This window comes from Pogoniulus pusillus, chromosome 11, assembly GCF_015220805.1.
Source record: "Pogoniulus pusillus isolate bPogPus1 chromosome 11, bPogPus1.pri, whole genome shotgun sequence".
Classification (NCBI taxonomy): domain Eukaryota; kingdom Metazoa; phylum Chordata; class Aves; order Piciformes; family Lybiidae; genus Pogoniulus; species Pogoniulus pusillus.
The window spans coordinates 14240670-14260296 of NC_087274.1; the positions used below are offsets into that span (position 1 = coordinate 14240670).

Here is a 19627-nt window from a genome sequence, read left to right on the forward strand (position 1 = left end):
CAGGGGTTGGAAAGGACCTCCAGAGATCATCAAGTCCAACACCCCTGTCAAAGCAGGATTGCCTAGGGCAGGCCACACAGGTGGCTGTCCTGGTTGGCTTCAAAATGCTCAAGAGAAGGAGATTCCACAACCTCTCTGGGCAGCCTGTTCCATTGCTCTGTCACCCTCACAATAAAGAGGTTTCTCCTCATGCTGAGGTGGAACTTCCTGTGTTCTAGCTTGTATCTATTATTCCTTGTCCTATTACCAAGTGGCACTGAAAAAAGCCTGTCCCCTTCCTCTTGACACCTGTCCCACAGACATTTACAGCCATTAATGAAATCCCCTCTCAGCCTTCTCTTCTCCAGACTAAACAACCCCACTTCTCTCAGTCTTTCTTCAGAGAAGAGATGTTCGAGTCCTTCAATCATCCTCTTAGCATTTTGTTGGACTCTCTCCAGTAGATCCCTGTCTTTCCTGAACTGGGAAGCCCAAAATTGGACACAGTATTCCAGAGGTGGTCACACCAGGTCAGGGAAGATGTGGAGAAGAACCTTCCTGGACCTGCTGGACACACTTTTACTAACGCACCCCGGGATGCCATTGGCCTTCTTGGCCACAAGGGCACACTGCTGCCCCATGAGAAGGCTTTTGTGAGAACAGAAGTAGTCTTCTCGCAGATGTAGTGGGCTGGAGCAAGCCCCAGAAGGTTGTCACAGACCTTTGTTTAAAATCCCCATAAGGTATCTTGTTAGGAAATCCCTTCCTGCAGATCCGGATGCCTTCCAGGACGCCGTTGCACCGCAGCTGGTGCAGAACAAGCTTGTGATCCATCAGGCCTGTGACAGAGCAACATGGGGACAGAATCACAGCATGTCAGGGGCTGGAAGGGACCTCCAAACTCATCCAGCCCAACTCCCTGCCAGAGCAGGAGCACCTAGTGCAGATCACACAGGAACACATCCAGGTGGGTTTTGAATATCTCCAGAGAGGGAGACTCCACAACCCCCCTGGGCAGCCTGTTCCAGGGTTCTGTCACCCTCACAGGGAAAAAATTCCTCCTCATGTTTAAATGAAACTTCCTATGCCTCAGCTTCCACCCATTGCCCCCTGTCCTGGCACTGGGCATCACCCAGCAGAGCCTGGCTCCAGCCTCCTGCCATTCATCCTGCACATCTTTATAAACACTGATGAGGTCACCTCTCAGGCTCCTCCTCTCCAAGCAGCACAGCCCCAGCTCCCTCAGGCTCTCCTCCTAACAGAGATGTTCCATTCCCTTCAGCATCTTTGTGGCTCTGTGCTGGGCTCTCTCCAGCAGTTCTATGTCCTTCTTGAACTGGGGGACCCAGATCTGGACACAGTATTCCAGATGCAGCCTCAGAAGGGCAGAGTAGAGAGGGAGGAGAACCTTTCTCAACCATCACAGCCCCTCTAATCCACCCCAGAATGGCATTGCCCTTCCTGGCCAGCAGTGCACATTGCTGGCTCATGGTCAACCTCTCATCCACCAGGACCCCCAGATCCTTTTCCCCTTTGCTGCCTTCCAACAGTCCCCAGTCTATACTGATCCCTGGGATTGTTCTTTCCCAGGTGCAAGACTCTGCCCTTGCCCTTGGTGAATTTCATTCAATTTTCTCCTGCCCAATCCTCCAGCCTGGCCAAGTCTCGCTGAATGGCAGCAGAGCCACAGCCTTCTGGTGTGTCAGCCATACATGGATTGGTTTTGGGCACTGGGCAGTTGGCTTCCTGCCAAGTTGCAATCGATGATGCATGACTTACCTGGGGTCTTTGTTTCATTGGGAATGATACAGCGCACAAAGTGAGGGTGAGTCGTTCGCAGGTTGGACATCAGCTTGTTGAGGTTTTCCTGTACAAAGGAGATGATTTTGCAAGTCCAAATATTGCCTCATGGCATAATGCAAACACTCTCAGTGTCATTTGACTCTGATGAAAAATTAATGTTCAGAACTTTTCCCTCAGTCTTGTAGTGACTATTCTGCAGCCCCGTGTAGGCACCAGTATAGGGAACAGTGCCTAACAGTGGATACACCTGAGCAACTTCCTTACTGTCTGAGAATGAAAACCTGCCCTTGGTGGCAGGAAACCCCTCATAGGAGCTGCTGGGTGAGGATGAGGATGGAGGGAAATGGACAATATTCTGAGCTACCAATAGAGGTACTTCTTTATTAAATGGATTTTTGGTCAAATGGGTGAATGGGTGTTTGCTTTATTAGCTGGGTATATCAATGGTGTGTATTTAAGAGAGAATTGAGCCACAAAATCAGTGTTTGCCTGTGTCATCAGAAGCCATCAGCTCTGCAGGATAACTTCTGTTAGCACTGCATTTCTTTGATCACCTCAGGCAATAATGACATGCTCTGAGTAGGGCCCATATCAGCCAGGTGGATGCTGTACTCCTCACCCTGCCAGGAAAGGCTGACCCTGCTCTTGGCTCCAAGATACAGATGAGTCACAGCATCATCAAAGGGCAGCAACACAAAATTTGTGTGGTCCACACTGACTGCAAGGTCCTGGCAGCCACACAACAGCCTGCATCCAGCCAGCCACATCCTCGAGGGTGCCAGTTACAGCCCAAAAAGGGAGGGATGCTGTTAGCATCAAAGGTCAAAGCCCAGACAGCCCTTGGGCTGTCTTGAAACTGCACAATCTGATCAAAGCCTATGACTTCCCTTCTCCACCACTGGATCTCATCAGCAAAGCAGAAGTCACATTAACCTTTCCCAAATCTCAAAGGTAACTTAACACATTATGACAGGGCAACAGAGAAGGTGGGAATGGTGAGCTACCACAGAGGGGTTGGACAGGGCTGCCTTCTCAGCACTTTCTGCAGCTGGCCCACGCTGGGCCAGAGAACACACCTACCCGAAAGAGCACAGAGACTGTTTGGAAGGAAGAGCCCTTTTTCTTGGTTCCTTTCTTCTTAATAGCACCACTTTCAGCTGGAAAATGAGATGAAGGCCCAACTGAGGTACTGCTGGAGAGCCCTTTGGCAGCATTATAATTGTGCATCTAACACACAGCACATGAAGACTGACAACACTGATTCAAGTCAAGTGATAGCTACAGCTGGGAACACCAAACAGGAGCCATAATCCTCTGATCTTACTCACCTTCATCTATGGAACCAAAGGTGGCATAAAGACTGCATAAAATTTTCATAGACGACTTCTGGTACAACCCAATGACAGTTTCATTCAGGGGGTCCTTGTTCTTCTCCAGCCAGCCAGTGATATTGTAGTCCACTGTGCCAGCATAGTGCACCAGGGAGAAGTGAGCCTCAGCCTTGCCTTTGCCAGGTTTGGGCTTCTGGAAGACGTCAGATTTGCCCAGATGCTGGTCGTACAGCTTGTTCTTGAAAGAGGTGTCAGTTGCCTTGGGGAACATGCACTCCTCTTCCAGGATGGAGAAGATGCCCATGGGCTGGACAGAAAAAAATGTGGCTTTCAATGCAAGTTATAACGACAGGGAGTGAGTGAAACAGAGAAATAGCTTGGGAGGGTCAAGCAAGCAAGATTTTTTGTGAACTGCTGGCAAGATATTCAGCCATAAACAGGGTTCTGAACTACACAGACACTGGCTGATAAAGCAAGCAAGCCAAGCAAAGTGTATAGTAACTCCTAAGGGACACAGCAGTGGCCTCTCCAATATGCAAAGACAGAACTGAGCTAAATATGACAATGAACTGACCATGTACAGTGATGTGGAAGAGAAATAAAAGTGTCATTTCATAAGGCACAGTATGTTTGCACTCAACATAAGGGTTATGTTTAAAGGAAGGGATGAGGTAAGGAGACCTGGAAGCTTCCCAAAGAGCCTGTATTGAAGGCACTTGGTACAAACACTCTGAAGAACCCCTTCCAGATCAGCTGCTCTGATCTGTGACTGCACAAGCTGTGCCAGAAACTCACCTTTTCTATAAGCTCAATGCAGGCAGCCAGGTCCATCCCAAAGTCAATGAACTCCCACTCAATCCCTTCCTTCCTGTACTCCTCCTGCTCCAGCACGAACATGTGGTGGTTGAAGAACTGCTGCAGTTTCTCATTGGTGAAGTTGATGCAGAGCTGCTCCAGGCTGTTGAACTAATATTTAAGTAATTGTGTTAATATTGTTAAACTGACTCCACTCAATTTATTTCATAGAGTTGTCAAGGCAAGGTCAGTCAGACTGTCCCTGAGGGGCTCTGATAATAGCATAAAGGATGTGTCATGGGCGGTCCAGGCCTGCAGAAAAGTTGTGCTGTGCAGCACATGGTTGATACAGCCTGCATAAGTGACACTAGTGTCACTAAACAGCAGTTCTGTGGGAAGGAAGACAGTAGCTTCATGGCTACACTTCTGCTGTTACTTTGCTCTTACAAAGTGGGTGATAGATCTACAAAGGCAGAAGTGGCTACAGAGAGATTTGTCCCGCTCTTGAGGACTGCGTTGGGGTGAGGAGGAGAAGTCAGAGAAGTGAAACAACACAAAAAGCATTTAAAGGTAGCCAGAGTCCGAGAGTGCTGTGTAAAACCCAACCTCAAAAATCTCAAAGCCAGCAATGTCCAGGACCCCGATGAAGTGCTGCCGTGGCAGCTTCGTGTCCAGCTGTTGGTTGATGCGCATCACCATCCACAGGAAGAGCTTTTCATAGACTGACTTGGAAATGGCATTCACTGCCTGGTGCACCTGCAAGGAGATGTCAGGGCACCACCAGAGCATTGCCAGCACTCCACCACCCACGGCTTCTGGCTGCCCACACAGTGCACTCACAGGCCTTAAGGTCCTGACTGTCCTCAGATCTGCACCACCCCTGTCCCTTAGGGAGAGGACATCCCTGCTGCCCCCTGACACCCACCTGATCCACCGTTTGGCCTCTCATCACGTACTCATTCCCCACCTTCACCCGGGGGTAGCACAAAGCTTTCAGCAAGTCTGCCGAGTTCAGGCCCATCAGGTATGCAGCTTTGTCAGCCTCTGCAGAACAAAGACAAAGCTGGAGGTCTTTCTTCTCAGCTGGGACAGACCAAGTGCATCAGAGCCAGCCAAAGCTCCCCCTGGTACCTGCCAAAGTGCTTGGCTTTAGTCTACCCACACAACTTGACCAACTTTCTCATTTATGTTGGGGTAGTCCTCATTACAGCAGCCCCAGCAGGTCTGGTAAAACCAGTGAGTGCCTTGCGATGGGACAACACAGTGGTTTTACCTTCAAACCACTTCTCTGCAGTGCCACCCAAGCAGAACAAATCTGTATGTGTTACCAGAAACTGGCAAACACCACAGTGAAGTGTCCCAGGCACAAGGTTCTTCAGCAGAGGTGTCAGGAATGAAGTGGATGCAGGTGGTAAGTTGAAGGCTGAACTCCTGCTTTTGTGTTCATCAAAGATCAGCTTCTTCCCTGGAAGACTTTGTGCATCTCTAGTGAGGAATCCTATGAGAACAGCAGGAAATTGACCTCCCCAAGCCATGAGGGCATTACCTTCTGTGCCAGCTGGCTCTGCCTGCTCCTCACGCGGTTTCTGCTTGAACCTCATGTTCCCATGGTGCAGGATTGCCCCTGTCACTTTGTAAATCCCCACTCTCTCACTGGGGCTGAAGCCCAAAGTGTGAATGGCTGCCTGTGGACCAGAGAGATCAGCTGGTTGTAACGGTGGAGATGGTAAGAGTGATGTGATCTGCCCTTGCTAAATGTACTCACAAGATTACACAGGATTGCAGGATGTTAGGGGCTGGAAGGGACCCAAAGAGATCATCGAGTCCAAACCCCCTGCCAGAGCAGGACCACACAATGTAGCTCAGGACACAGAAACACATCCAGACAGGCTTTGAAAGTCTCCAGAGGAGACTCCACAACCTCTCTGGGGAGCCTGTGCCAGTGCTCTGGGACCCTTAAAGTAAAGAAGTTCCCCCTTGTGTTGAGCTGGAACCTCCTGTGCTGCAGCTTACAGAATCACAGAATTAACCAGAGACCTCTAGGATCATCAACTAACCTATCACCTAACCTTTCCAATTAAGTAAACCATGGCACTGAGTGCCTCATCCAGCCTCCTCTTAAGCACCACCAGGGATGGTGAGTCCACCACCTCCCTGGGCAGCCCATTCCAATGCCAATCACTCTTGCTGTGAAGAATTTCTTCCTAACATCCAGCTTGAACCTGCCTCAGTGCAGTTTGAGGCTGTGTCCTCTTGTTCTGCCACTGGGTGCCTGACAGAAGAGACCAACCTCCTTTCAGGTAGTTGTAGAGAGCAATAAGGTCTCCCCTGAGCCTACATCCATTGTTCCTTGTCCTATCCCAGGGAGCAAGTGAGCAGAGCCTGTCCCCCCTCTCCTGACCCCCAGCCCTCAGATATTTATAGACATTCATTAAATCCCTTCTCAGTCTTCTCTTCTCCAGACTAAAAAGCCCCAGGTCACTCAGCTTCTCCTCATACTCACATCTGTAGCAGCAAGCTCCTCCTGGTCATCAATGCTGGCCACTGAAATCTCCCCTTGGCTGATGAAGGGGTAGTCGTATGGGTTGGCTGTGATGAGGAGCAGCGCTGGAAAGCAAAGCACCGAGTGACAGTCAGAGCCCGGCTGTGAGAACAGAACAGCAGCTCAGCAAGGCCTCACAGGCTCTTTGTGCTTTTACATCCCCGTGCTCCTGGGTTTCTATTAAAAGACAGGACAGGGTAAAGCCACTCATGTGCCCTCCACTGAACGAGCAGGAGGTCCCAGACAGGTTCTCAGTCCTACCAGACTGATATGCTGTGAACCGGCAGCTGAGCACTAAGCACTGGCAGTCCAGGGCCAAGGGCCATCCACAGGCAGTTTTTGAGCAAGATCCTTTGAGGTGACACTCATACATGCTTGTCCTCACACACTGCAGTCACTGATCTATCCCCTGCACCTGCTGGGGCTGTGTACTAGTGCACACGGCTAGCACAAACCAAAATTCACAGCTCATTTTCAGTCCTGAATCCTGCGGCACAGTAAGAGGAGAAGGGAAGGTGTGCAGTGGGGTTGGGCAGTGTGCAGGGGAGAAGCTCTCCATACACTGGACAGAGTTCCCTTCACATGGCATTCTCACTAGGAGGGAAGAGGGAGGTGGTAAACATGCAGTGGGAGGATGGGAATAGGAGCTCCACCCTGGGAAATGTTCTGTGGATGGTTGGGAAGGCAGTGAAGTGAGGATGACCGCAGCAGTTAAGTGTGTGGACCAAGGCTTTGGGACAGATGTGGGACATGGGTAGGGCAGGCCAGGGCAATGGGAAGGGGGAAAATGCTGGAGGAGCTGTACTAGAAGTGGGGATGAAGTTTTGTCCACAGGATAAAGAGTTCAGAGAGATGTTTTTAAATCAGGATATCTGCCCACCCTGCACCCAGGGGGGTTCTCACCTTTCTATTTGATCTAGCCCATTGAAGTTGGAGTTTCCACAGCAGCAAAGAACAGCAAGGGGTAAGGCAGAGTAAATCAGCCACCCTTGCAGCTCACCTGCACACAGTTTGCATCACACCTGACCAGGGAATATAAACTGGGAGTGGAGTAACCCCCAGTAGGACACCACTACACAGAGACAGAAGTGCTGTGTCCAGCCTTGCAACCCAGTCACGCTGGGTAATGGAACGGGATGGCAAAAGTGAGCACATGCTGGAAGCTTGGGTGCTCTGCACATCCTGGGCCATCTGTCAGAAGGGAGCTGGGTGATGTGCCATATGGTTCTAGGCCAGCAGGTGCCACTGTGCCCTCCCTCCTGGAGCTGGCATGCCTAGGAAAAATTTCCCCTGATGGATGTGCTGCAAAATGTCACCAGGTGATGGCTGTCCTTACCAAGCAGCTCAGGCTTCTTATTGGAGAGGATCTGGTAGAAGATGTGGTAGCTTCTCTCAGCTTTCAGCTGGAAAGTGACTCTTGACTTTTCCAACAAGTCTGTAAGGTGGATGCACTCAGCAGTTTTTCAGGCTCCTCTTTACTTCAGGGTAAAGCAGTATCCCACCCCCCAGCTCCCCAGGTACTCACAGGTCTCAATGTCACCAGAAGCCAGTTTTCCAGAGGTACCAAAATGAATACGAATGAATTTACCCTGACAAGCAGACAGAAGGTAGTGATCAGTGCAGCACTCCCAGGACAGCACATTGTAGTGCTTTTGTCTCCTGAATCTCAATGACAGCTGCTCCAAATCAGTCTGAATTATCTTAGACAGGCTAAGATTAATCAAGGTGGAGAGTTTGGTTCAGCCCACACAGTTATGAGGGGGCCTACATGAAGGCTGCAGAGGGACTGTTTGCAATGGCCTGCAGTGACAGGCCAAGGAGCAGTGGCTTCAAACTAGAGCAGAGCAGATCTAGGCTGGATGTTAGGAACAAGTTCTGCACCACAAGGGTAGGTAGAACACTGCAACAGGTTGCCCAGGGAAGTAGTTGAGGCCCCACCCCTGGAGATTTTCAAGGTGAGGCTCAACAGGGCTCTGGGCAACCTGACCTAGTGGAGGATGTCCCTGCTGAATGCAGAGGGGGTTGGACTGGATGAGCTTTGGAGGCCCCTTCCAGCCCAGCCCATTCTGTGACTCTATGAAGCAGCCATAAACACACTGGCATCTGACAGCCAACCAGGAAATTTGTCAGAAAGAACATTTCTCCCAGGCCAGAGCTGTAGGTAACAAGCAGGCAAACAGGATTGGAAATGCAAGAGGGCAGAGACAAACACAACTCACAAAGCGTGAGGAGTTGTCGTTCCTCACAGTCTTGGCATTGCCAAAGGCCTCCAGCAGTGGGTTGGCACTGATGATTTGATCCTCAAGAGTGCCCTGCAGGAAGAGTGGGATAATTATTGAAAAACACCAAGGGCTCTGTGATAGGGAAAAGTGCCTACACTGCAGACAGCAGGCTGCATCTGCAGCAAGGTGCCCTTCACTAGAGCTGGGCACCACTACTGCAGTCTTCTTGACTGCAACACCAAGCAGCAGCACTCTGCACAGCTTGAACTCATTCACTTCTCTCTTAGTCTTTCTCCCATGGTCACAGCTCTCATCTCCCAGCCACAGGGACAGACTGGGCTGCAAAGAAACTGGAGCCTCTGATGCTTCCCAGACACCAGTCACCAAGACCTGATCTCAATTCAGGTGAGGCAACACCTGACAGTGAGAGGTAGTTCTGGTTGCTTGTATCTGTTGTGGTTCTAGCTCCTCACCAGCACCCAGGCTTACTGCTTTTTGTGAGGGTGGCTGCAGCTAATGAAAGCTATTTCATGATTAGAACTAAATGGTTGTCAGTAGCACTGTCTGCAGCCCCAAGCTGACAACACTGAACTGCCCCTCTGCCAAGCCTTTCTTCATCACACCTTCATCCAGGACTTCCTCTTCTTGGCCAGGTCCCCACTGGCTGCAATTGTTGCAAAGTACTGGATGACCTTCTTGGTGTTCACAGTCTTGCCTGCACCGGATTCTCCGCTGCCAAAGCAAAGTGTGGAGTGAAGAGTTATCTGCCCTCACGTTGCTGGAGACAAAGGTCACAGTGACAGAGGTACTCACGTGATGAGGATGGACTGATTTTCACGATCTGCCAAAGGGAAAGAGACCTGCAGTCAGAGAGGCTGCAGGCACCGTGCTGGTTCTCAGCCTGTCACCTAGCGCCCAGCAAAGGGCATGAAGCAAAACCTCTACAAGCAAAACTGAAAAGAGGAATGGTTTCCTTTCCCTCCTCTCTGCCCCTCCCCATGCTCTACTTTCTGTCTCCTCTCCTCCACCTTTGCTCCATCCTGTGCTCTCCTTTTTCCTTCTGTTTTTCCCATTCTTTACTTGTATTACTGCAGGGCAGGACTTGATGCAAACTAAACCTATGTATTTTGGTGAAAATATTTCTTCCACTCTGCCAGCTACCTGCTGGTGTGCTGAGCAGAGACACCCCGGAGAATGTGTCCTACCCAAATGCAACTGCCTTGTGCAGCAGCTTCTGTCAAGGTGCTTAGCTCAGTACTTAGAGCAGAGACACAGACACAGTGCAGAACACTTGAGAAATAAAATGTCTAACTCAGGAGACAGGGAAAACTGTCTGGAGCTGGTTTTACATCACCTAGGGATAAAACAAGCACATCTGATTCCACAGAGCTGGGAGCCCAAACAGATAACCTGCAGCATGACATAGAACAAGGAACTGGGTCAGCATGCTGTAAGAGGTGGCAAGGGCAAGTGACCCTATGGCAGATAGAGAATGGCCTTTGCCATAGAATCCTTCAGGTTGGAAAAGACCCTTGAAATCATCAGCTGCAACCATTAACACCACTCTACCCAGTTCGCCACTCTACCATATCACTAATTACCACATCTAAAGGACCTTTAAACTCCTCCAGGGATGCCAACCTCACCACCTCCCTGGGCAGCCTGCTCCAATCCTTAATGACTGTTTCAGTAAAAAACCTTTTTGTAATGTCCAGCCTAAACCTCCCCTAGTGCAGCCATTCCCTCTTGCTCTATCACTAAATAACTGTGAGGAGAGACTAGCACCAACCTCTCTCTACTGTTCATTCAGGTAGATGTAGAGAGTGATGAGGTCTCCTCTCAGCCTCCTCTTCCCTCAGCTGCCATCAGAGCCATTCTCCAGACCCTTCACCAGCTTAATTGCTCTTCTCTGCACCCACTCCAGCCCATCAAAGTTTTTCTTCTACTGAGGTGCCCAAAACTGAGCCTGGTGGCCTCATCAATGCCCAGCACAGGGCGACAATCACCTCCCTACTCATCCTGTTCATACTTCTGCTGATACAACCGTACAAGGCAGGATGTCTGGCACAGGTGCTTTGTCTTGTGAGTCTGGTCACTACAGAAAAGCTCACCAGTCAGCATGAACTGATAGGCGTTGTCAGAGATAGAGAAGATGTGTGGAGGAGCCTCCTGGCGCTTCTTGCCTCGGTAGGCCAACACCACCTCCGGGTTGTACACCGGCAGCCACTTGTAGGGGTTGACAGTGACACAGAAGAGACCCGAGTAGGTCTGTGGGCAAGGGAGACAGAAGAGGCACTGAAGTCCATCTCCAGGCAGCTGGATTTTCTCCTTTGCCAGGGGAAGGAACTTACATAGATCAACCAGGAGCTGTAGCGGTCCTTGAGGTTGTAGAGGACAGCAGGTTCATGCAGGTGAGTCAGCATGGCCACATCCTCAATTCTGTCAAACTTAGGTGGGTTCATGGCATACACATCAGCAGGCTTCACAGCAACTGTCTGTGATCCAGAAAGGAAGAGTTAACCTTGACTCAGCAACTCTGTCTGCTCCTTCCACGTGTACCCACAGAGATGCAGGGCAGCAAGGACCTCTGACAGGCTGCTCTGAGTCATGGCTTTGCTCGAATCAGCTGTGCACAACCAGGCAGGGATATACAGAGCAGGCACTGCTGCAGTCAGGAATTCCACAGCACAGGCAAATTAACAGGATGTAAATGTACTGCCCTGGAATAGCTACAGCCTCACAGGTGCTGGACCAGACCTTTCTACACATTACTGCTGCTTATGAGCCTCCGATGTCTGCTGTTCACAGCTGCAGTAGTCAGGGGCACAGCTGCTGGCCCTGGCTGCCTTTCAGGCTCCAAGATTCAGATTGGGCAGTACTGGAGACAGGACACCAACAGCATTAGGTTCATCAATCTTTCCTTGCAACAGATTTGTTTCACCCCTGCCTGCTGCCATGGCTGATTAAAGAATGGCTCTGGTTCCACCAAACATCCCTGCCTGCTGGGCTCATGCTGCGGGTGCCCATCCCGCCATACCGCAGGGACCTGTGGATGTGGGGGGCAGATGTGCAGCAGAGCAGATAGACACAGAGGGCAGCAGCTCATCCTGGCCACACTCAGACATGAAGGAGCTTGAAAACCCTGTTGTCTCTTCTCCAGATTACTCTTCCCATTGGTCTCAGCTATTGCTTTTATGCTGTAACTGCTGGTCCCACGGACAGGTCCAAGATGACTACTCCAGTCCAATGGAGGAAATCATAGACTCATAGAATGGTTTGAGTTGGATGGAACCTTAAAGATCATCCAGTTCCAACCCCCTCCCTGCCATGGGCAGGGATACCTCCCACTAGCCCAAGCTGCTCAAAGCCTCATTCAGCCTGGCCTTAAACACCTCCAGGGAGGGGACATCCACAGCCTCCCTGGGCAACCTGTGTCAGTGTCTCCCCATCCTCACTCTAAAGAATTTCTTCCTTGTCTCCAGCCTAAATGCAGTCTAAGTGAAACAGGGTTACTGTAATCATCATCAACAGCATTTCCAAGCTCAAATCCTGACTTCTGGAATGAACTTTGGCTTCTCCTGAGAAAGCAAGAATTACAGGCACAACTTTCCAAAGCAGCTTTGTGATGTGTCCCTAAGTACCTTATAAAGCATCCAAACATCCAAGGAGAAAGTCTCCATTTACAAGAGGTCACTCACACAGTGCTCCTCATGGGATATGACAGTTGGGGCTGTTTAGCCTGCAGAAGAGAAGGCTCCAGGGAGGCCTTAGAACAGCTTTCCAGTATCTGCAGGAGACTACAGGAGAGCTGGAGAGGGACATTTTATGAAGACATGGAGTGACGAGATGAGGGACAATGGCTTCAAACCAGGAGATGCTCAATTTAGATTATACATTAGGAGGAAATTCTTTCCTGTGAGGGTGGTGAGGCACTGGAACAGGTTGCCCACAGAAGCTGTGGAGGCTCCAATTGGCACGTGTTCAAAGTGTTCAGTCTAGTGAGAGGAGTCCCTGCCCATGGCAGGAGGGTTGGAACAGGATGATCTTTTAAGGTCCCTTCCAACCCAAAACATTCTATCATTCCGTGACACCTGCGAGTCACTTCAGAGGTTTCTAACCTAATGTCAGCTCAGTGCTCAGAACAGGAAGCTCTAAAGTATAAGGAATTATCAGAAAAGAAAGGGAGAAAATGAGAGATTGTTACATAGGATGTGCTGTCAGCTCACCACATCTTTGTTCCTGACTGCAGCTCTTAGAAAGGGTAAAATTGTCCTAGAAATGCTCCAGAGAAACAAAAATGGCCACAGGTATGAAGCACCTCTTCTGTGAGAAAAGCAGAACTTGACTGGGAAGGAGACACTTTTAGAGCCTGCAAAGTCATGGACAGCAGAAAGAGCCATGGTCATAGCAAAGAAGAATTACTGTCTCCTTATGAAAGCAGTAAGCTGAAATGATGAGGCTGCATACTGCAGAGAAAAGGAAGCACTTTACACATACTCCCATTTTAAATGGTGGAAATCTTTCGCACAGAGGTGAAAAGCAAAACTGGATATAGCAAAGCCAGTCTCCAGGAGAGCAGGACCTTATACACATCACCCTGCTGCAGGCGCTGTGCACTCAGGTCCCTGTGACTGCTGGAAGCTGGGGGTGGGCCCAGGGACGACAGCTTCACTCTTTGTTTGTTTCCTTAGAAATCTTGTGGCAGCCACTGCCAAGATGCTGGCTGAGGAGGTTCTTGGGGCTGCTGCAGCTCTTCTTACACAAGTTATCAGGACAGAGCTGCTAAGACATTTCAGCCTTTTTGCAAGATTAACACCTTGGAGGCTCCTCTAGAAACCTGCTTGCAGTCAGTGACACTGATGTGACAACTTCACACACAGAGGGGACTTCAGAGGCTGCCTGGTCTGTCACCAGTAAAGGAAGGAATTTGTCAGCGGTCACGGCAGTGTTAGAGGAGAAAGGGTTAAAAGCAGCAGACTGGCAAGCGACAACCCAGCCTGCTTCAGAGCACTGACTGATCACTAAAGGCTAAACCAAGAAGGACTATTCAATGGATACCTTCATCCCAGCATCTAGAGCAACTTTCCTCTGGAGGCTGCACTGGTTCCAGTCAGGGCAAGGCTGGGCAAGGCAAGTGAGTTGCCTGAGCCAGTCTGGTGCTTTCTATGTCCCTTGCACTCCCCAGCAGACACCCAAAAACCATCAGTAGGGCAGGAAGAACAACCAGGAGGCATGCACTTACCCTGCCATCCTCTGTCTCAACAGTTATCTTCCCATCCTGTGCAGCCTTGATCTTCCCTTTGGTGTACTCCACCTCGGGGTCAGCCACAAAGCAGAAGGTTTTGGCATCAAATGGCTGGTTCTGGGCTTCTATTCTTTCCTTCTCTGGTCTGCGCAGGTACGGTGCAGCCTCACCAAACACCTCCATGCCACTGTCTCTGCTCATGGCTGAAGCTGAAAGACAGACCCTGCTGTGGTGGTCCCTGTGTCAGGTCTCAGAGTCAGGCAGAGTGGATCAGAACATCCATCAGCCCTCACAAGCTCTGGGATGTTTGCTGTGATCTGAAGGGAGATATCTGACATTCCAGTCTGGAATGTACAAGAGCAATGATGAAGAGCAGCCACCCTTCACTGCCTCAAGGAAAGGAGACTGCTGCCTGAAGGAGCAGAAGGCTTTTCTAGGGAAGTGTGGCAAAGTGTGGAGGGGTCTCTGAAGGGTTCACATAGCCCTTTGTAAGACTGAAGCCTGTTTTCCTTACAGTTTTCCATTTATGATTCCCTCACTCCCTTGTAACATGGACCCTGTCCTAGTGCTCTAGTGGGCAGCCAAAGCCAGTAGGAAGGGACATGTGCCAAAGACCATTAGAGTAGCTCCTGCAGTGGGGAGAACTGCCCATACTGAGTGCAAGAGAACATCCAGTTTGGGCAAGCTGTTGGCTTTCATGCCTTAAACTCTCACCTTACCAATCAGTTGACAGAGAGAAGGCAGGAACAGGCTGACATCTCTGATGTCTGAAAAGAGAACGAGTGGAAGATCAGACTCTAAGCTACAGCCTCCCCAGACCCAATACCTCTCACTTACCATAAGCAATCACTCCAGCTGAGGACCAGTGAAGTACCACAGGCACCAGTCCTGCTCTATCCAAGGAGCAGCCCAACAAGGAACCTCAGCACCGCAGTGCTACAACCTTGTGAAGCTCCAAGCACGAGAAACAGCACCTGTGGTAAGAGCCCTCCAACTCCTCAGTCACGGTGTGGCCATGAGCACAGCAAGGGCATCAGGAGCCACCACCAAGAGCTTTCTCCCTGACAGCTTTTATAGGCTCAGCCCAATCCCTTGGCTCGGCCCCTTCCCTATATTTGGAGGGAAGGGATCAATGCTGCTGCCTGCTCACCATGTCAGGTTCATTTTCTGCCATATACAGTAGGTAAAGAGAGGGGCTGCTCTTTTTTCCAATTTTAGTAACTCTGGGACCTTACTGTCCTTTGTAGACTCTTTGTTGTGAGTATTTCTTCTGCTGGGAACGTGGCCTTCTGCCAGCTGAGACCATAATTGGCACTTCACTCATGCCTGCTCTCACCTCTATGTCAAGGAGACCTGCCCAGTACTGCTGCTCACAGGATGCCTGGGCAGGGATGCACAGTGGCAAGGGAATGCAAAGCAGCTATCTGTGGGTGGAGGGCAGGGCCACGAGAAGGGAAAAAAGGTGATGAGGATTCATACAGGATCAGCTATGCCAAGTCTCCTGGCCTCCCATCACTGCATGGGTCAGGGAGGGTGGGCAGAGAGGTTATGACTGAAGTCTGATGTGACAAACCATGGCAAAACAGAAGCTAATCAGAAATAACAACACCCAGATCTAGCCAGGGATGGACATTTCATTAATCTCAAGCCTCAGAAATGTAGCTTCAAATACTGCTTTGGCTGCCTAGGACACTGACTACCCTTGCTGCCAAAAGGAGCTGCAGCAGCCACGTAACACCAGGCTGTCAGGTTCTCAGACACAACTGACTACAGTTCCCAGGTCAGAAGGACATTGGTAAGAAGACATGGTAGCAACCAAAATGCTGGGCACTAGCCACCTTTGGATGCCAGCTAGGACAGTGCAGCTCTGCTCCATCCTGAGCACTCGTGACCCAGAGCACCACCGGCATGTGTACGCCGGGGCTGCAGGTCTCACCACGCCAGGGAAAGGAGGAGAAGCAGGTTGTGCAAGGACACACTGCACCTCTGCAGCTCTTGCTTGGCCAGCACACACTGAGGACTGGCAGAAAAGCATGGGCAGCAGAGGCTCAGACATCCCTCTCTCTGCCCCAGAGCAAGGACGGGCCATAGGCTTCCAGGACCATCACCAAGTCTGCTTCAGCTGACATTGTGTGCCCTGAAGAGCACAGGGAACCAGTGGGAATCAGCATGGAGAAAAAAGAGACTGTAGTGAAATCATCCAGCTGTGCACGAGAGGCTGGGGGTAGGCAGGGCCCAGAGCTGAGCTCTCTGAGGTCAGGGCAAAGCACTGTGGCCAGCAGCAGCACAGACAAGCTTCTGCTGGGTCACTCTGCCTGGCATAGCAACCTGCCTTCTCAACTGTGCATTTTCAGTGAGACAAACCCTCACTAACTCTTGCAAAGCTAACTCATGAACTCTTTTAAGGGGGGTAAGAAACTCCTTCAGGCCAGGGTGGGTGTTCCAGGCCTCAGTGCTCTCTTTGGCTGGCACAGAGCAGACAGGGAATGGCTCCAAATGGAGCTCAGCTGGCAGAGCAGGGGAGGAGAGGACATGGCAGGAGCAATGGGAGCATTGGTGCCTGCATAGATAGAGGTAGGTCCTGGTGCATGAGTCTTCCCCACCCTGAACCATCCTGCCTATTTTAGTTGTCTTCTGTTCACTATCACCTGTTTGCCCTTTTGGGCAACAGACATTCAGTCAAGGCTGTGCCAGCTTTCCCCCACCAGAACAAAGCCTTGTGTGAAGAACAAAGCCTGGTGAGAGGCCAGAAGCCTACCCCAAAGAGCTCCTGCCACCATCCCAAGCACCACACCCAGCTGGAGCACATTGGGGGCTCCTGCAGCTGCTTCTGTAGCATGGGGGATGCCACCTTTCAGACACCACTCCTGCACTGCTGGTGTTTGCCCAGGGAAAGCTGGCCCCATGGCCTTGCAGGAGTGTCATTGTCACTAGTGTTTCAACAAACACGTTCCCTGTCACCCTTAATTTCATTTAAGGTCACTAAAAATGGACAGCTCATGAACCATGACTTCCTAGAATCCCCCTAAGCCTGCAGGATGAGGGAAGGCTTTTTTTAGCAAGCAGCCCCTGTGATCGGCCCTTTGAACTGGGCACAGTGGGTGGACTGAGAGACTGCACAAAGCCCAGACACAGCAGAGCAATTAGCAGCCAGGACCTTTGTCCTGAACTCTCCCTGTGGCTCAGCTGGAGCCTTTCCTGCACCCAGCCATGCCCACAGGCCAGCAGCCTAGGCGCTGCTGCCCCAGCAGCTGTGGGCTCAGAGCAGGCAGCCAGAGCCACTCGCTTTGTTTGCTCTCCCTGGTCCCAGCCCCCCAGCTGGGAGCAGAGGACAGGAAAAACACTGGCAAGGAGCAAGGACCCATAGGTAGCCTCTGCTGTGACCCTGCTAGCCATGGGCACCTGCAGGTGCAGCACCAGCAGACACTGGACCCAATCACAGAATCCTAGAATGGTTTAGGTTGGAAGGGACCTCAAAGCTTATCCAGTTCCAACCCCCCACCACAGAACCCTCCCACTAGAACAGGTTGCTCAAGGCCTCATCCAACCTGGCCTTGAACACCTCCAGGGAGGTTGTGGATCATGGCACCACAGAATATGACCAAAGATCAAAGATCACATCCTGTAATTCTGTGATCCACAACCTCCCTGAGCAACCTGTGCCAGTGTCTCACCACCCTCACTGCAAAGAACTTCTTCCTAACATCCAGTTCCAATCTCCCCTCTGCCAGTTCAAACCCATTCCTCCTCGTCCTGTCATTACAAGACCTTGTCAATAGTCACTCCCCAGCCCTCCTGTAGCCCCCTTCAGATACTGAAAGGCCACTCTAAGGTCTCCTCGAAGCCTTCTCCTCTCCAGGCTGCAGGGTCCCAGCTCTCATAGCCTGTCCTCATAGCAGAGCTGCTCCAGCCCTCTGAGCATCTTCACGGCCTCTTCTGGACTTGCTCCAAGGGTTGTCAAGGCCTGAACAGGCAGCCCAGGGCAGTGGTGGAGTCCCCATCCCTGGAGGGGTTTTGAAGCCAGGTAGATGTGGTGCTGAGGGCCAGGGTTTAGTGGTGACTTGTCAGTGCTGGGTTAAGGGTTGGACTGGACGATCTGAAAGGTCTCTTCCAACAAAACCAATTCTGCGACCCTGTGATTTTTCAAGATGTAAAACCTCATCAGAAGGTAGCCTGGAGCAAGGGCTGGGATATGAAACTGTTCCTGACACACTTTGAGGCAGCAACGCTGAGCAACTTGGGGAGTGTGGGCAAATCTGCACATCCTGACTGAGTGGATTTTTCCTTTGGTCTTGAGGACATGTATTAGACTCTTCTGGCTCCAGACCTTGCTGTGTTTTCCCTTGTCTGTGCTTTGTAGCCCTTGGCTGTTTGACAAGATGTGTGGATAGAGACAACAAAGCTTCATGCTTGGGCACACCACACACAGGCACAGCTGAGAGCAGGCCAGGATCTTTTCAACAGTGGAAAGCAGATCCAAAACTAAAATGAGGCCAGGTCAGCGCTAGTGCCAGCCTGTGCCACACTGATCTGATTTGGTTGCTAAGATCACCTAACTCAAAGCATCAACCTGGGACCCAGCAAGACCCACTAATCACCCAACTCTCCTCCAGAGACCTCAGAATGTCTCCACCATGCTCCGGGGTTGTCACTTCTTTTCCAGAGGTGAGTGACTTTGCACCTCACTCACCTCTGCTTAGGTGCAGAAAGTAGGTCTCATACTCCTTAGTCAGGGGATCACATCAGAACAGCTTCCTGTGCACAGGGAAGGCAAGGGAAGTCCCAGGAAAAGAGGAGATTTAGCACAAGTCCCTGGCCAACAGTGCCCTGCTTCAGCTTTTCACAGGCAGAGGACAGTGAAACACCTTCCTTTGTCATCAAACCATTCCTGGGGCACATGTAGGTACACACGTGCTTGCAAACAGCCCTGGGGAGCAGCAGCTGCAGCCCTATCTGAGCTCCATGCTGCCAGCACCATTTGCAGACATAGATGAAGGTCACCAGTGAGCTGCATTGCCTTGCAAGGCTTTCCAGCCCTGGTGTTGCCAGTGGTCTTTGATCACTGCCCTTCATTCAAATGAGGGCACTGGGGGCTCAATATACCCCCAGCAATTAAAGGTGGATTTACTGGTTGCTGTCCATCTATTTTTGCACAGAGAATTTTGGGAGAACAAGCAGGTTTGGACGCTGGAGCTGAGTAAGTTCCCTGGCATGCTGAAGGAACCTGCTTTATTAAACTGGTAATGCACAGCTTAGAGCAGGGAATGAGCTGGCTCTTGCACAGAGACAGATGCAGCCCTTCCTGCCCAGGTCCCCCCAGCACAGCTTCTCCTGCTCCCAAGAACACAGATGCAGAGCTGCCAGGAGCCAGGGGCTGGATACTCCTCAAGCAGCATAGCTTGCTTGAAAAAGCTGTTTCTGTTTGAACCCAAGCAAATCTTTTCAGCTGTCTTTTAGGGGGAAAATAGTTCACTTTTTGCTCTTCTTTTTAAGCCGCTCAACCTAAGGGTAACCCAGGAAAACTGCCCCACTTAGTGCTTATCTAACAGGAAGGAGTGTGGCCATTCCCAGCAGCTCCTGAGCAGTCCCAGCACACAGTGGCTTGGAGGACAACTCCTGGGTCTCCCAGCTGAGCACCCCACCCCGGTAGCAGGGCCTGGAAAGCCTTGGCTGTAGCCAGCAAGCTCCATGCATCCCAGCAGGCTGCTCA

The 19627-nt window shown here is 50.9% G+C and overlaps 1 protein-coding gene across 1 annotated transcript in view; it reads right to left on the reverse strand.

Annotated features, from left to right (window-relative positions):
- The window catches only part of LOC135179393 (myosin-3-like), a 31680-nt gene extending 16854 nt beyond the window's left edge, over positions 1-14826 (reverse strand). Inside the window, exons 1-19 of the mRNA XM_064151155.1 lie at positions 14755-14826; positions 14632-14684; positions 13915-14126; positions 11024-11167; positions 10784-10940; positions 9486-9513; positions 9296-9404; positions 8670-8762; positions 7976-8039; positions 7787-7885; positions 6412-6515; positions 5455-5593; positions 4834-4952; positions 4515-4664; positions 3909-4079; positions 3111-3420; positions 2863-2939; positions 1759-1846; positions 701-818 (exon numbers count right to left, since the gene is read on the reverse strand). Coding sequence (XP_064007225.1) covers positions 701-818; positions 1759-1846; positions 2863-2939; positions 3111-3420; positions 3909-4079; positions 4515-4664; positions 4834-4952; positions 5455-5593; positions 6412-6515; positions 7787-7885; positions 7976-8039; positions 8670-8762; positions 9296-9404; positions 9486-9513; positions 10784-10940; positions 11024-11167; positions 13915-14118 — 2174 coding nt within the window. The 5' untranslated portion in view covers positions 14119-14126; positions 14632-14684; positions 14755-14826. The remainder of the gene's footprint in view (positions 1-700; positions 819-1758; positions 1847-2862; positions 2940-3110; positions 3421-3908; positions 4080-4514; positions 4665-4833; positions 4953-5454; positions 5594-6411; positions 6516-7786; positions 7886-7975; positions 8040-8669; positions 8763-9295; positions 9405-9485; positions 9514-10783; positions 10941-11023; positions 11168-13914; positions 14127-14631; positions 14685-14754) is intronic.
- Positions 14827-19627: the final 4801 nt, after the last annotated feature.